The sequence below is a fragment of the Triturus cristatus genome, chromosome 11, assembly GCF_964204655.1.
Source record: "Triturus cristatus chromosome 11, aTriCri1.1, whole genome shotgun sequence".
Taxonomy (NCBI): Eukaryota; Metazoa; Chordata; class Amphibia; order Caudata; family Salamandridae; genus Triturus; species Triturus cristatus.
In genome coordinates, this window is record NC_140594.1 from 102,006,370 (window position 1) to 102,021,843 (window position 15,474).

The 15,474-nt window shown below is 46.1% G+C and overlaps 1 protein-coding gene across 5 annotated transcripts in view; it reads left to right on the forward strand.

The window, feature by feature from the left end:
* SLC2A11 (solute carrier family 2 member 11) overlaps positions 1-14,970 on the forward strand; it is a 422,108-nt gene extending 407,138 nt beyond the window's left edge. For all 5 annotated transcript variants that reach the window (XM_085633805.1, XM_085633803.1, XM_085633802.1 and 2 more), the window contains 5 exons: positions 1,154-1,264; positions 1,813-1,914; positions 4,553-4,628; positions 11,905-12,032; positions 13,125-14,970. In XM_085633805.1, the coding sequence (XP_085489931.1) occupies positions 1,154-1,264; positions 1,813-1,914; positions 4,553-4,628; positions 11,905-12,032; positions 13,125-13,325 (618 nt within the window). In that variant the 3' untranslated portion in view covers positions 13,326-14,970. The remainder of the gene's footprint in view (positions 1-1,153; positions 1,265-1,812; positions 1,915-4,552; positions 4,629-11,904; positions 12,033-13,124) is intronic.
* The last annotated feature ends 504 nt before the right edge of the window (positions 14,971-15,474 follow it).

Below are 15,474 nucleotides of genomic sequence, written 5' to 3' on the forward strand. Positions count from 1 at the left end.
ACATGTTTAAAGTGCTGCTTATGTGGGTGGCACGTTCACTGTTGCATACCCACTGGTCGCATTTAATTTACAGACCCTGGGCATGTGTAGTACACTGTACTAGGGACGTACAAGAAAATTAAATGGGCCAATTGTGGATACATCAATCAAACCATGTTTTAGGGGAGAAGCATGTGCACATTAGCACTGGTTACCAGTGGTAAAGTGCTCAGAGTCCTATGGTCAACAAAAACAGTCAGAAAAAGTAGAAGGCCAGCAGGCAAAGAGTTTAGGGGAGGACCACCCTAAGGATGTCAGGTCTAACAATATATATATATATATATATATATATATATATATAACATGAAGACAGTACAGGCTGAAATACAATTGGAAGAACACAGATATAGTCTGATTACCAGATCTCTATCTCACCCACTGATATTAGAATATCTCTAATGCGAGCGTGTTGTGATCACCTGATCTCCTCTTGCTGTTCTCTTAAATGCTACCAGATCTCCTCTTTACATAGTCTGATCACTGGATCTCCTCTTAACGCATTTACCATACGTTCCTGCTTGCACACTGTAATTTGCAGATCTCTTCCTTAGTCTGATCAGCAGACCTTTACCTTTCATACTCTGTCTTCTCTCCAGTACTCTCACTTGCTTACACTGATTGCCAAATGTCTGCCTTAATCAGACCTCGAACTTCATCCTATTAAGTCTGTATATGCACCACTTCTACACTACACACTCTCTAGTCTCAACATCACCCTTACACATGCTTGGTTGCCAGAACTTCTCTTTGGTCTCTCATTGTGTTTGCCTTCATCCTGTCTGATGGATTGCCAGCTCTCCTTACAGTTTAATAACTTGTTTAAAGAAGGTTTCCTTTTGTAGAGATTGATTAACTGAATGTCAGCTTACTCCTAGTTTTGCTGAGATCATATATGAAATAATTTACAGATCCCTAGATTTCTCCTCTTGCACCCAGCCTGGTCAATGTTCCCTCTACTCATAGTCTTCTCTCCACAGCTTGCTGCTATATAAACAGAATCAGGCCTTCTTTGCTTAGTTTTATCCTCATTACATGTATGTCTTACCCTCGCCTTCTGATTGACTTCACCCAGCCTTTACCCTCATATTTAAAGTTACCTGGGTTTCTTTTGTAGATGTATTTTTATGCATCATTTGTCTTCCAAGAGGCCGGAATCCCCTATGAAAAGATCCAGTATGCCGTGATCGGCACCGGGAGCTGCGAATTCATCACCTCCATCACTTGTGTGAGTATCTCCAACAACATGCTGACGTGTTCATACATACAATGTGGCTCTCCTCAAAAATAATCTCAAGCAAAAGATCAGATGTTTGATTCCTGCCAAAGTGACTCCATCATTCATGAGTACCAATGACTAAATAAATAATGGCACAATATTAAAGATCAATAATTATTATAATATATTTATGTATTATTATAACTCTCCAGATATTTACACAAATACAAACATAGCTGTGTACACGTAACCATGTCCAAAAATGCACCCATTCCAAATGGTGCATGTATACATGAGAGCGTATGCTTGGAATTGTGGGCGCAAAGAGTATCCCTGCATGAAGGGTGGTAGCCACACCCTTAAACCCATCATTGATGGTGCCCCTCCCCCTGAGGTGCCAGTTACAGGCTCAGGGTAACCTCTGGAATGCTGGTTCTCATCATGACTCAGCTGTTTATTTTTCATAGGTAGATGCTGAACCCCAGTGCTATTAAAGTAGAGTGTGAAACATGGCATTTTATTTAATCTCTAACTATTTGTACGCTCTTTTATTTTAGACTTTGTTCATTGAGCGCCTGGGCCGCAGGATTCTCGTATTTGGGGGATATGGACTCATGTCTGTCTGGGCCATTGTATTCATGGTTGCGTTGTCTCAACAGGTATTTCAAGCCTTTCTTGTAACTTTGTTACTGTAAGTGGTATTTTTACTTAAATGTCTTTCTTCCTTTGCCAGTAGTATCATGCCGCTGGGGTTAAGTGGTCATTTTAGAGATACGCAGCCCAACCTTGCACAAAGGGGGCCCGCCATCATTACCTCCACCAGTAATAAGAGATCCACCACCACCACCATGATCAAGCTTTCAGTCCCAGCAGTCTTCACAGAGACCTAAAACCTAGCACACCCAACAACCCAAGCATGTCTTCTTACAAGAGATGACACTGGCCCACACATTTTCTATGTGTTGTGTGCGAAATCTGATTGGTTGAAGTGATAAGGCACTTCCGCAAATCATAGCAAGTATGCGAGTACTAACTTGGACTCTAGCTTATTCCTCAGGATTTTTGTGAAATGTTGAACACCTACTGTGCGAGTGTGGTAAAATAACGGATAAAAGGACAAAGTTAACAAACAAGTGCCTTGTTAGGTAAACATCAGTTCAATTAACAAACCTGGGGTTAGCCCCTGATAGCAGTGGCACAAAGCAGTAGGCTTTATCCGAGACAAATATGACTTCTTTGAGCAACACCAACACAACATTAAAGTCAAAAACAAACCAAAACAAAGCAATAAAGCTCCTAAATTAACTTAGCAAAAAAGAGATAATGTGATTAGGAGACAGGCGTGTAACACCCATAGGGCTCTAAGGGCTTCAGTAACCCCCCCCCCCCCCTTGTGTGTGTCATCCTGGGCTGAGGCAGCTTCCCGGGCACACACACAGACAGTTTTTGAGCTTATCGCAACCGCACCCGAGTACTTCACAGATCTTTAAAAGACCATTTACGTGTTAACGAGGTTTTGTTGTTTTTTCATCCCTTCATCTTCACTCTGCCTATTTCTGGAAGAATTAGCCCCCCCCCCCTCGACATTTTTAGTTGCCCCCCCTGAAATTTGGCTCTAGTTGCGCCTCTGTTAGGAGATATTACACAAAAGGGCCCGTTATCTATACCATTACCACTATTACCACCAACATAACTGCTACCTCCACCATTATTACCGAAACCTATCACACAACCAACATAATATGCCAACACACAAAAGCGAAGGAAAAACTAACACCAAAAAAACACAGTTCACTGAAAAAAACTAACGTTGAACGGGAGTTGAGGTGGGAGCGTCGCGGGATATGAGAATGGTGGATGAGCCAATAAAACTAATAAGGCATGAAATTCACAAGTTATAGTGCTGCCTTTAAACTCCAGGCAGTTGTCTGGGCTATTTCAGGGGCTATTTTAGGGGCGCTACTCCATGTGGGCGTAGGAGCATCGCCCCACTGCTTTCTCGCTGTGCAAGAAAGCAGAAGAACAGGTGGTTGGGGGAAGGTGGGTGGGCGGTCCTTCTGCAGGGGAGGGTAGGAGTGGCTAGCCCAATGTTGTGGGTGCTGACTGTTTGGTCGACCCCAGGGCCGACCAAACCAGTCATGTGCACTCTACCCTTTCTCCATGTAGGCTGCACGCAGCCTGCATGGAGAAAACGGCCTCCCCAAAGATGCCTGTGTGGCGGCGTCCCAGACAATCACAACGCTGCCATTGCAGCATTGTGATTGGCTTAAGGGGGGAAGACGGCGCGACGCGGGACAGGACCGATGAAGGTAAGTTTGTTTAATTTTTTTTATTAATCCTCCCCAGCGCGACCCCCTCCCCGTGCGACCCCCGCATCCCCTCCAGTGAATCATGCCATCCGTGACTGGGCTGTTTGTGTTACTGCGGTAACCCAGGACCATCCCGGTTTCTTACTTCTGGTTCTGCTTTTTTCGGAGACCCCACTGTATAGCCTGACTAGCCCTGGGCATTTGGAGAAGTGTTACAGCTCTTTCTTAACAGGCTAGTCGATGGTTGTACATTAAACTCTCTCTACCTGTATGCCTGATGCTAGACATTTTGCAAATGATCTGAAGTCTCCCAGGCTGCAGTGTGCCAAAGAGGCATGTGCTAGGAATGGCAGGTTTGCTGGACTCAATTATAAAGGTGTGTTGAGGTAGAAGAGTTCTCAGGGCAATAGGTGACTGACTGGTCTAGGTCTAAGCGGTTAGGCTCTGTGGGTGATTAGGCGCTGTAGTCCAATGCCCTTCCTTATTTGTGTCATTACATGTAAGACCAAAATGCATTGGAGCTTCAGAACCTACTTTTCAAAAGAACCAATCTTTAAAATTGAACCTGAGGGGCGGGCCAACATAAATTGAGTGGCTAATGAATAGCTATACCCCGTCTTAGTGATATACTTCCTCTTGAAGGATTAACTATGAGCAGCTTGTAGGTTTCAACTGGTATTGGTAACTAGCTGGCTGTGACTGTGCGCTCCAGAAGGCATTTCAAAATTTATTTTGTCTCTAGATATTGTTAAAAAAGTGATAGGCCATACCCATCAGTACTCATGGAAGAAGAGTTATGGGCAGATTAAGACCTACTAAATTATCAATAACATGTAAGTAGTGATAATTTCAGCGGTCTGTGCATGGATGGAAACGCACTTTTGCATTCAGTGTAATGTGTTTTATGACAACAAAAAACTGCTAAAATTGGAACACTCTTTGACTCTCTCTTTCTCCCTCTCTCCCTGTCTCTGTCTTGGGTCCTCAGGAGCGTGTTAGTTGGATGCCTTACCTGAGCATTGCCTGTATCTTTGCCTATATCCTCAGCTTCGGAATCGGACCAGGTAAGTGCCAGGAGAACAGGTGGGAAAGAGACTCTGAAGAGCAGGCCACACACCCTTAAAAGGGAAGGATGGTAGTATCCAGGAGTCATTCGCTGCTGTCAGCAACTATGTATTACTGGACTTTAGTGGCTGGTGCTTGAGAATATCCACTGACACACAGTCTACTAATTCCCATAGCATAGATGAAAGAGGCCTTATCTCCTCCTCCCCCCTCAGGCCTGCCCTACTCGGCAACTGGATAGGTTCACTGGTGATTAGTCGCGCTCTACAAATTGACATAACATAACGTAAGGTAACTGATGAAAATCTGTGTGTAACCTCCGATTTGCAAGTTTGAATCTCAGAGGCCTAGTTGGTTCAGATGTTGATCTTTTTGATGTAGCAACAGGACCATTGAGGGATAAAAGTAATACTTTTCTATAAGACACAATTAGCAGTATTATATTTCAACATCTCACAACATCACATGGACTCTATCCGCAAGAGGATCTTATTTAAAACAGTTTGTGGTGCACATAAATGTATTCAGAGACCGGTCCATAGTAATGCACATGTTGAGATTATGAGGTACTGATAAATTGTTGCAAACACAAGGAGATGATGGACGGAGCGCCGAAACTTTTTAGATACTCAAACCCAGTCACAGATCTGGGTTGAATCCATCATCGTTCTTTAGCTCACTTCGCCACCTCAGTTCAGACCCAGTTATATGCAAATCAGTCTTGACCCTGTGCCTCATGGGAACAGTCCAGCACGAACTGCCATGGCAGGTCTTCCCTGAACCGGAAACAAGCATCCTGGGACCGGTTTCGGGGTAACACCCCTCATCAGCCAGGCTAGCTTGAATCCAGTGGCAAAGTGAGCAAGGGACCCACATCTGGGCATACCCTGCCAGCCTTGTGTTTGCACTGATAACTCGTTCTCATAGATCCTGCCCTTTCACTGAAAAAGGCAGGAAGGTTAAGCACTCTTTGTTCAAGATCCAGCAGAGCCTGCTACCTCTGAATATGCGAGTTTAATCCAACCTGGTACGACCCAGGAAGTTTCATAAAACTTTATGTTCGAGGCATATGAGCTGCAGATCACACACTAAGGATAAGATCGCCATCTGGTGTTGGGCTCGGATGATTGCAGGTTGTTGTTGTCTTCGGAAGAAGTCTTTGGTCACGAGATAGGTGACTCCTCCTCTGGACAACAGTGCGCATGGGCATCCACTCCATCCTCAGATTGTTTTTTTCCGCCATTGGGTTCGGATGACCTTTTTTCCGCTCCAGCAGAAAACTTCATAGCAATCACAACAACTCGCCAAACTCTACAATTCGACGTCGAAATACCATCGGACCGGATCCGGACACGGCTGATGGAAAGGACACCCTTTAAAAAATGCCCCCAATGCGGAGCAAAGTTCCCCCACAGTGATCACCACGAGGTCTGTAATTTGTGCCTCTCACCAGACCACAACGAATCGAGCTGCCCAGCCTGCGCTGCGTTCCGTTCGAAGAAGACGATACGGGACCAAAGAGCTCGACGCCATATCATGGCTAAACCGGTACCGGAACCAGAAGACATCTTTGCACAGGATGTCCCTGACGACGATTCCGAAGACCTCCAGATCGTGTCCGAGGCCGACGATTCCGATCCGGGGCAGTCCGTGAGTACCAGCTCCCCTACCCCAACCCCACCTAAAGAGACATTGGTCAAGACTCTGCCAGCTGGGCCCAGTCGCGGTCCAAAATCGTCTTCAGAAGCCCCGCCCCCGGGCCCGGCTCCGAAGACATCTAAGCCTGCAGGTGGCTCGGGCTCGAGCAAACCTCATATTATTGTGCCTACAATACCTTCGGCACCGAAGCAGGCTCCGAGGCCGAAATCTCCATCGGCACCGAAACGTCACTCGGCACCGACATCTCCACCGGCACCGAAACGTTCTTCGGCACCGAGGTCCCCACCGGCACTGAAAGGTTCGTCGGCGCCGAAAGGTTCTTCGGCACCGAAAACTCCATCGGACCCGAAAAGTTCTTCGGCACCTAAAACATCCTCGGTGCCAAGAAAACCCCACAAAGAACCTGCCGATCTCACAAAGCCAAGATCGGAACCCAAAAAATCGTCGCCAGGGCCACCTTCGGACACTGAGGAACTTTTTCGGCCAGATCCAACGCAACAACAGATTTACATCAATCCTAAAACAGGACATGTCACAGCAGTGCCATATAAGAAAAGGAAGCTGGACACACCACCTCCCCCAGCTCCTCCAAGGAAGAAGGACTGTGCCACCTCACCCATACGTCCTTCCTCTCCTGTCTTACCTCCTATCCCATCCCCCCACCCCCACCACCTTCTCCTTTACCATCTCCTTCTCACACACCATCTCCACAGGATGATGATGATTTAGGGGGAGGGGGAGACCCGGATTTCCTGGATGATCCCACTGATCCTAATGATCCCTTTACACTCCCGGACACAGCACCCATAGACGATTGGTCTTACCCTATGCCTAACATGCCTGATCCCACTCCATACCCCTCAAAACCCTCCCCGCCTGATGACCATTTGGGGTTTGGTCAGCTTATAAACAGGGCGGCACTGTTCCATGGTGTCACCATGCACACAGATACACCTAAGGAAGATTTTCTGCTCGACACCTTTGAGCAGTCGCAAAAAAGCGTTAACATTCTACCCATGATTAAGGGAGTGATAAAGCACGCCACTGAGGTTTTTAAAGACCCTGTTAGGGCCAGGGTTCTTAACCCCCGGATAGAAAAAAAATACAGACCGGCACCACAGGATCCTGCGTACATCAAAGCGCAACTCCCCTTAGACTCTTTAGTCGTGTCAAATGCCAGAAAGCGGGCAAACTCCCAAACAACCGGAGAAACACCGTCCCCAGACAAGGAGTCTAAACTCTTAGAGGCTTCCGGCAAAAGAGTTGCCGCACAAGCTGCTAACCACTGGCGTATTGCCAGTACACAAGCCCTATTGGCTCGCTATGATAGGGCTCATTACGAGCAACTGGAAGACCTCTTGCAACACCTGCCTGATCAATACAAATCACAGGCCAATGACCTTATCCAAGAGGGCAAACTATTATCAAATGCCTCCATCAAATGCGGATTGGACGCAGCGGACACCGCCTCTAGGACAGTCAACACAAGCGTGCTACTTAGACGACACGCATGGCTCCGCATTTCCGGCTTTAAGCCGAAAGTGCAAACCACCATTCTTGCTCAACCCTTTAATCAGGAGCAACTATTCGGACCCGCAGTAGACACTGCATTAGAAAAAATGAAGAAAGATAATGAGACTGCCAAATCAATGGGTGCATTACAGTCTCCTCAAGCCAGAGGCTCCTTTCGTCGCTCCTTTTATAGAGGGGCCTCCAAAAATGTGGGAACAGACACCTCTTCCACCTTCAAAACATCAGGTCAAACATCCCCTAACAGAGGATATTTTAGAGGAGGTTACAGGGGAAATAATACCAAAGGCCGAGGATGGGGCAAAAACAACACCCGCACCTCTACAGCCACTAAACAGTGACTTACCACCACTCCCCCCAGACCATTCCACTCCGGTCGGGGGAAGACTTCAACAGTTCCTACCTGTCTGGAATTCCATCACAACAGACAGGTGGGTGAGACAAATTATCCAGTCTGGCTACTGCCTCGAACTCATACACACCCCCCCAAACATACCACCCAAACACCGTCCCATATCGTCTCACCACCTCACGCTCCTCAAACAGGAAATTCAGTCTTTGCTTCAGAAACACGCAATAGAACCAGTTCCACTCCAACATCAGGGCACAGGAGTATATTCTCTATACTTCCTCATTCCCAAGAAGGACAAAACCTTAAGACCCATACTGGACCTCAGACTACTAAACCAGTATATACAATCAGACCACTTCCACATGATCACTCTCCAACAGGTCCTTCCATTACTTCAACAGGGCGACTTCCTTGCCACTTTGGACCTCAAGGACGCATATTTTCACATACCCATGCATCCTGCACACAGGAAGTATCTACGATTCGTGGTAGACGGTCAGCACTATCAGTTTACAGTTCTCCCATTCGGAGTAACAACCGCACCCAGGGTATTCACAAAATGCTTAGCAGTGGTGGCGGCGCATCTCAGGAGACAACAAATCCATGTCTTCCCCTATCTGGACGATTGGCTCATAAAAGCCAATACTCTCGACAAGTGCGTTCTCCACACTCACCGCACTATTCAAACCCTACACGAGCTCGGATTTACAATCAACTATCCCAAATTTCAACTACAACCCTCCCACGTACACCAATACCTGGGAGCCACCATAGATACATCCAAGGCCGTAGCTTACCCCAGCACAGCCAGGATAGCCAACATACAAAATCTCATCAAAAAATGTCAAACACAACACTCTCTTCCAGCCAGAGTGTTTATGCAACTCTTAGGCATGATGGCATCATGCATCTCCATAGTACCCCATGCACGCCTTCAAATGCGTCCCGAACAGGAGTGTCTAGCACAACAGTGGAACCAGGCCCACGGACAACTTACCGATCTGGTGTTGGTGGACAGCCGCTCACTGAAGTGGTGGAACACCATCAACCTGTCCAAAGGGCGGCCGTTCTTAGAGCCTCTTCCACAGATTGTGCTGACGACCGACGCATCTCTTACAGGATGGGGAGCCCACCTCCTTCAACACACCACTCAGGGCAGGTGGACTCCTCAACAGCAACAGCTCCACATCAATCACCTAGAACTTCTAGCGGTATTCCTAGCACTGAAGTCCTTCCAAGTGCACCTAAAAAACAAAACCGTCCTCATCCGCATGGACAACATGACCACAATGTATTACATACAGAAGCAGGGAGGGACACATACTCTACAACTGTCCCAACTTGCACAACAAATCTGGAGATGGGCAATTCCCCAAAACATCTACCTGCTAGCAGAACACCTCCCAGGGGTTCAGAACCAGGTGGCCGACCTCCTAAGTCGACACACACAGCAAATACACGAATGGGAATTACACCCCAAAGTCCTACTCCCCTTCTTCCAAAAGTGGGGGCAACCAGACATAGACCTGTTCGCCACACAAGAAAACGCAAAATGCCCAACCTTCGCCGCCAGGTTCCCACACCCGCAGTCACAGGGCAATGCAATATGGATGAACTGGTCAGGCAGATTTGCGTACGCTTTTCCGCCTCTCCCACTCATTCCATTTGTAGTACGCAAACTGAAACAACAGTCGCTAACGCTCATCCTAGTAGCTCCCACTTGGGCACGCCAACCCTGGTTCACCACACTTCTGGAACTATCTCTAGTTCCACATCAAAAACTGCGTCTCTCCCCGGCTCTATTAACCCAGAACCATGGAGAAATCAGACACCCAGATCCTCAAACTCTGAACTTGGCAATCTGGCTCCTGAAGTCTTAGAGTTCGGATACCTCAACCTCCCTCCAGACTGTATGAATATTATAAAGGAAGCCAGAAGACCTACTACTAGGGCGTGTTATGCTGCAAAATGGAAAAGATTTGCCATTTACTGCACTAACAATGACATACGTCCACTGGATGCGTCCATCCTAAACATCATTTGCTACTTGCTACACTTGCAAAGATACAATTTAGCTTATTCCTCCATACGCCTACATCTAGCGGCATTAGCAGCCTACTTGCAAAATAGGCAACACCTGTCCCTCTTTAAGGTACCGGCCATTAAAGCATTTATGGAAGGTCTAAAAAGAATTATTCCTCCAAGATTACCACCTTCACCAGTGTGGAACCTTAATATTGTTCTAGCAAGGCTCATGGGTCCCCCATTTGAACCAATGCACAAATGCGAACTGCAGTTCCTAACATGGAAAGTAGCTTTCCTTGTCGCAATCACATCCCTACGGAGAGTAAGTGAGATACAAGCCTTAACTCTTGAAGAACCCTTCCTATGACTACATCGCAACAAAGTGGTTCTTAGGACAAACCCTAAATTCCTCCCTAAAGTCATTTCCCCTTTTCATCTAGACCAGTCAGTCGAACTGCCAGTGTTCTTCCCTAATCCAGACTCAGTAGCCGAGAGGGCACTTCATACCTTAGATGTTAAAAGAGCCTTGCTTTATTACATCGACAGAACCAAACCCTTTCGAAAGACCAACCAACTGTTTGTTGCTTTCGCACCACCACATAAGGGCAACCCCATTTCCAAATCGGGTATAGCCAGGTGGATAGTTAAATGTATCCAAATATGTTACCAAAAGGCTAAACGTACTCTTACAGTTCCCCCTAGGGCGCATTCCACCCGTAAAATAGGGGCTTCTATGGCATTCTTAGGGAACATCCCCTTAGAAGACATTTGCAAAGCAGCCACATGGTCTACTACACACATCTTCACTAAGCACTACTGTGTCGATGTGCATTCCAAACAACAAGCTTCAGTAGGCCAGGCTGTCCTAAAAACTCTATTCCAAACTGCTGCAACGGATACAGGTGACCACCGCTAGGGGAGACACTGCTATATAGTCTATCCTTAGTGTGTGATCTGCAGCTCATATGCCTCGAACGGAATATGCTACTTACCAGTATGCATCTGTTCTTGGCATGTAGAGCTGCAGATCCACACACGCCCACCCACCTCCCCGGGACCTGTATCTGTTCCAGCATTGTCTTAATTAGACACTACACATGGACATCCTTTCTCTCTACTTCTTATACACTCCATCATTTCCCATCATGGCGAAAAACAATCTGAGGATGGAGTGGATGCCCATGCGCACTGTTGTCCAGAGGAGGAGTCACCTATCTCGTGACCAAAGACTTCTTCCGAAGACAACAACAACCTGCAATCATCCGAGCCCAAAACCAGATGGCGATCTTATCCTAAGTGTGTGGCTCTGCAGCTCTACACGCCAAGAACAGATGCATACTGGTAAGTAGCATATTCCTTCTGGAGTTGGTTAAGTTATGAAAGTTAGTCCTTCAGGAGTTAATAGAAACCTCTGGGTCCTTGTGCGCTTCCCTAAATAAAAAAATTAATCCACATTATTTTTTACAGTCTGTTTTATTGGATTTTTATTTTTTAATGTAGACCATGACCGGCATATTATTATTTGACTTCTGCTAAAAGTTGTGTTTGGATTTTGGCCAGAATGGACCATGATTCTGACCTTAACTCAGTCAGGGAGTGCCTTTTATGCCCAGCTGTACTAAATCAAGGAAGGACCCTAGTTCTATTCTTCAGTGCCACTGGTGGTTAGACTAGGAGTTGAATAATCGCTTTGTTAATTTCCTCTCCAGCGGGTGTGACCGGGATAATGCCCACTGAGATCTTCGACCAGATGGCCCGTCCAGCTGCCTACATGCTCATGGGATCTCTCATCTGGCTCATGCTCTTCGTGGTTGGGCTGGCCTTTCCGTTTATTGTGGTGAGTTGCTGGTGATTTTGTATCTCAATGTTTACGTTCCTTAATTCCTTGTGGCATCCTTGCACCATGTGCCCCAATCCATGCTATGGAGCAGCGCTGAATCAAGGGCTCCTGCACAATGGCAACAGCATCCATAGTTAGCGACCCTACGCTATCCATTGCAACATCTGGCAGTCATAGTTCCTTTGTTATCCTTATTTCCAGTGCTCCTATACCATCCCTACTTAGCATTCTTTTATCTAGAGCTCCTACACCATGCCCTGCAGCATCCCTTTGTCTAGAGCTCCAACACCATCTCCAACATCCTCCCAACATGTAGCTCGTCTTCCAGTTCGACAGAGCAGCCACAGATGCTGTGCTCATGCGTCTTCCTTCTACAGCATCACTGCCTCCAGCTCTCCTATACCATTCAATACAATAACATTCCATTCAGCACCCCACACCATTCCTTACAGCAGACTTGCATTCCTGCATCATTCTCTGCATCATTCCTGCACCCAGCACACTTGATAGATTCTACACAGCATTCCTGAACAAAGGGCTTCACACTATGTCCTGCATTCAGTGCCCCTACAGCTTTCTTACACCAAGCCTGCAGTATACATAGTTCATGCCTATCACACATTCCCTAAAGTAACCAAGCATCCGGCGTTGCTGCACTTCAGACTCAGACCCTTCCACTTCCAGGCTTTGAAGCATCATGTCAGCACCATTCCTACCAATAGACTGCATTTTCCTAAAGCAGCACTTCTGCCTGTCTCCCCGCAGGTAGGACTTTCGCAACATTCTCTGTCAATCCTTCAGCCCATTGCGTAGCGCCACAACCTGCTTACTTTCCCCAAATGTTACCATCCCTTGAGAATTCCCACATTACTTGATCAAACAGGGGTAATGCATGCGTAATATTGATCAAAAACAGAACCTTCTTCAGCAATGAGGAATGACCAGGCAGGGAGATGCTCTTGGGTAGCACCTTCAGCCGAGTCCGTCATTTGTGATCTTAAATGTCATTTGTGATAGTAAAAGTAGGGCAGGAGGCCCCATATTTCGGCATAATGGAGTAAGTGTTACAATTTCTCCTTTCACTCCTAGGCAGGGTTGGGCCACTTCTGCTACATCCCGTTCTTCACCGTCTGTGTCTGCACATCCATCTATGTCGGCTGCTTCCTCCCTGAGACCAAAGGGAAGACCCTGCTGGAAATCACGGAAGAGTTCAACAAGCGGAACTTCAAAGGCGCAGCCAGAGGCAAGGCCTTCAACGGACCCCTCACCGTCAAGTCCACCATGTTGTGATGGCTTTTGTAGGCCGTGCTCCAAATTCAGACCATCCATGCTGTATCGACTACAAAGGGCTGCTGACATCACACCCATTGGGTTAAAACAACAGGACCAGGTCATCCAAGAACAAAGTGATGCCAACAAAGAGCCTGTCAAGATCAAGCTGCCCATGATGTCATGAAAAGTCCACTAACCTGTAATGACAATTACAGGCCTAGCAAAATCAAAGCCACCATGCTCTGGTAACAAAGGTCCCACCGGAATCAAACCCACCGTGCTAGAACAACATGACCTGATTTTCCTAAATCAAATTCACTCTACTCTAATGGCAATAGAGAGCTGTGGAGACCGAAGCACCATGCTCTAAGGACAGTAACAGGCCCAGCAAAATCCAAGTCACCAAGTTGTAGGTGCAACATAGTTTCAGTCAGTAGCATATTCATCATACTGTGAACAACAGCCTACCATGCTAAACAGAAAAGACAGGCCACAAAGATCAAATGCAACATGCTTTATTGACAATAGCCGACCGCGCAGACTCAAGTCCACCATGCTGCGATTACAACAAAGATCCCGCTGAAATCAAATCCACCCAGCTGCAATGGCAAGATAGAATTCTTTAAGATCAAGTCCAGCAAGAAGTGATGGCATCAATTAAAACCTCATAACTCATATGCACCATGCCGCAACATCAGGAATGAGCCATCCAAGCTCACGTTTACCAAGCTTCAATGGCAATGTGAGGGGCGCTGCGATGAAACCAACCATGATCTAATTGCCAGACCAGGCTATCAGAGATTAAATCAACCATACTATAATGGCAAACTCTGAAGACATTTGGTGTAAAGTATATGGTGAGGCAGGTACTCACCTCTCCTCCACCTTTTTGTCTCCATTTCACATTAATGTAAAAAAGCAAGTTTACTCTTTGCTCTCTTGGCACTGGTTTTACTCCATAGCCTGCACAGGCTGCTCTTTATATTTTCAGTACTGTTTATGAACAAGACTTTCCTATACAATAGGCTCTATACAGGCTGGCCGCCAGGCGGCCTGTGTAAAATGGGCCCCCTTCGTATTGAACTCGACTTGAAGTTTGTGTCCCGCCCCGTAATGAGAGGCCTGCAGTTTTCCAATGTATTGCAGGCTCTATACATTTGATTCCCATTGTCTTCCACTCCATACAGACTGGCCTCCTTTTGTTACATATATATATGTATTACAGTCTGCATTGCTTTGTCTTGAACTCCATTCAGACTGTTCCTAATTGAGGTTCACTCTATACAGTCCAATCTCCTAACATCTTGCACTCAGTATAGATGGGGCCCTCTATGAGTAACTCCACATGGACTGGTCACTTTTACTGTGCGCTGTATTCGGACCTGTGTGCCTATATCTCTTAGTCTCTATAAACTAAACTGCCTGCACCTTGCACTCCTTAAAGATTGGCCTCTCTATATAATATTCTGTGTATAGGCCACTATACCAACATCTTATAGTCTTTATAGACTGGTCTCTCTGCTTTTAGCCACACTTGGTGAAGACTATATTCCCAAAATATTAAATTGTTAGAATACTCTTGATGTATGTTCCATAGGGATGTGTTTATGTGCTGGTCTTGTTGCATCCAGAACTATATGTAAACTGAGTTTAAAGCACCTGTTCACTTTTTTGACTGTGTTCATCCTCTACGGGTCCCTGGATATTCCTAATTTTAGTTTTCATTCCCATTGCTTTGTATAAACAGATTTTTTGTTTGTAGAATTTTCAGACCTTCTCAGAAAACTCAACCAATCTACATAAGGGACATTTCCCACCATAGAAATGGAATGTGACAGGAATAGAATCCATGTCTTCACTTTACTCCCAGGAGATCATAGAGATGGTGTTTGCAGATCATATATAGTCACTCACGACAAGAAGGTATAAGTTTCATATTCAAACGCATATGTTCCCAAGAAACAGTGCTGTAGTAGCTGAGAGATATAGGCATAGCATTAGGCAGTTAAGTCTTCAGTAATAATAGCTTACTAGTGTAATTAAGATCATACTATCACTGTATTTCGAAAACTTACATTTCTGATGGATACTTCTAACAACAGATTCCTCACCTATGGAATACCCCAGGCATAAGACTGGATCGGGAATATTTAAACAGAATTGTCCT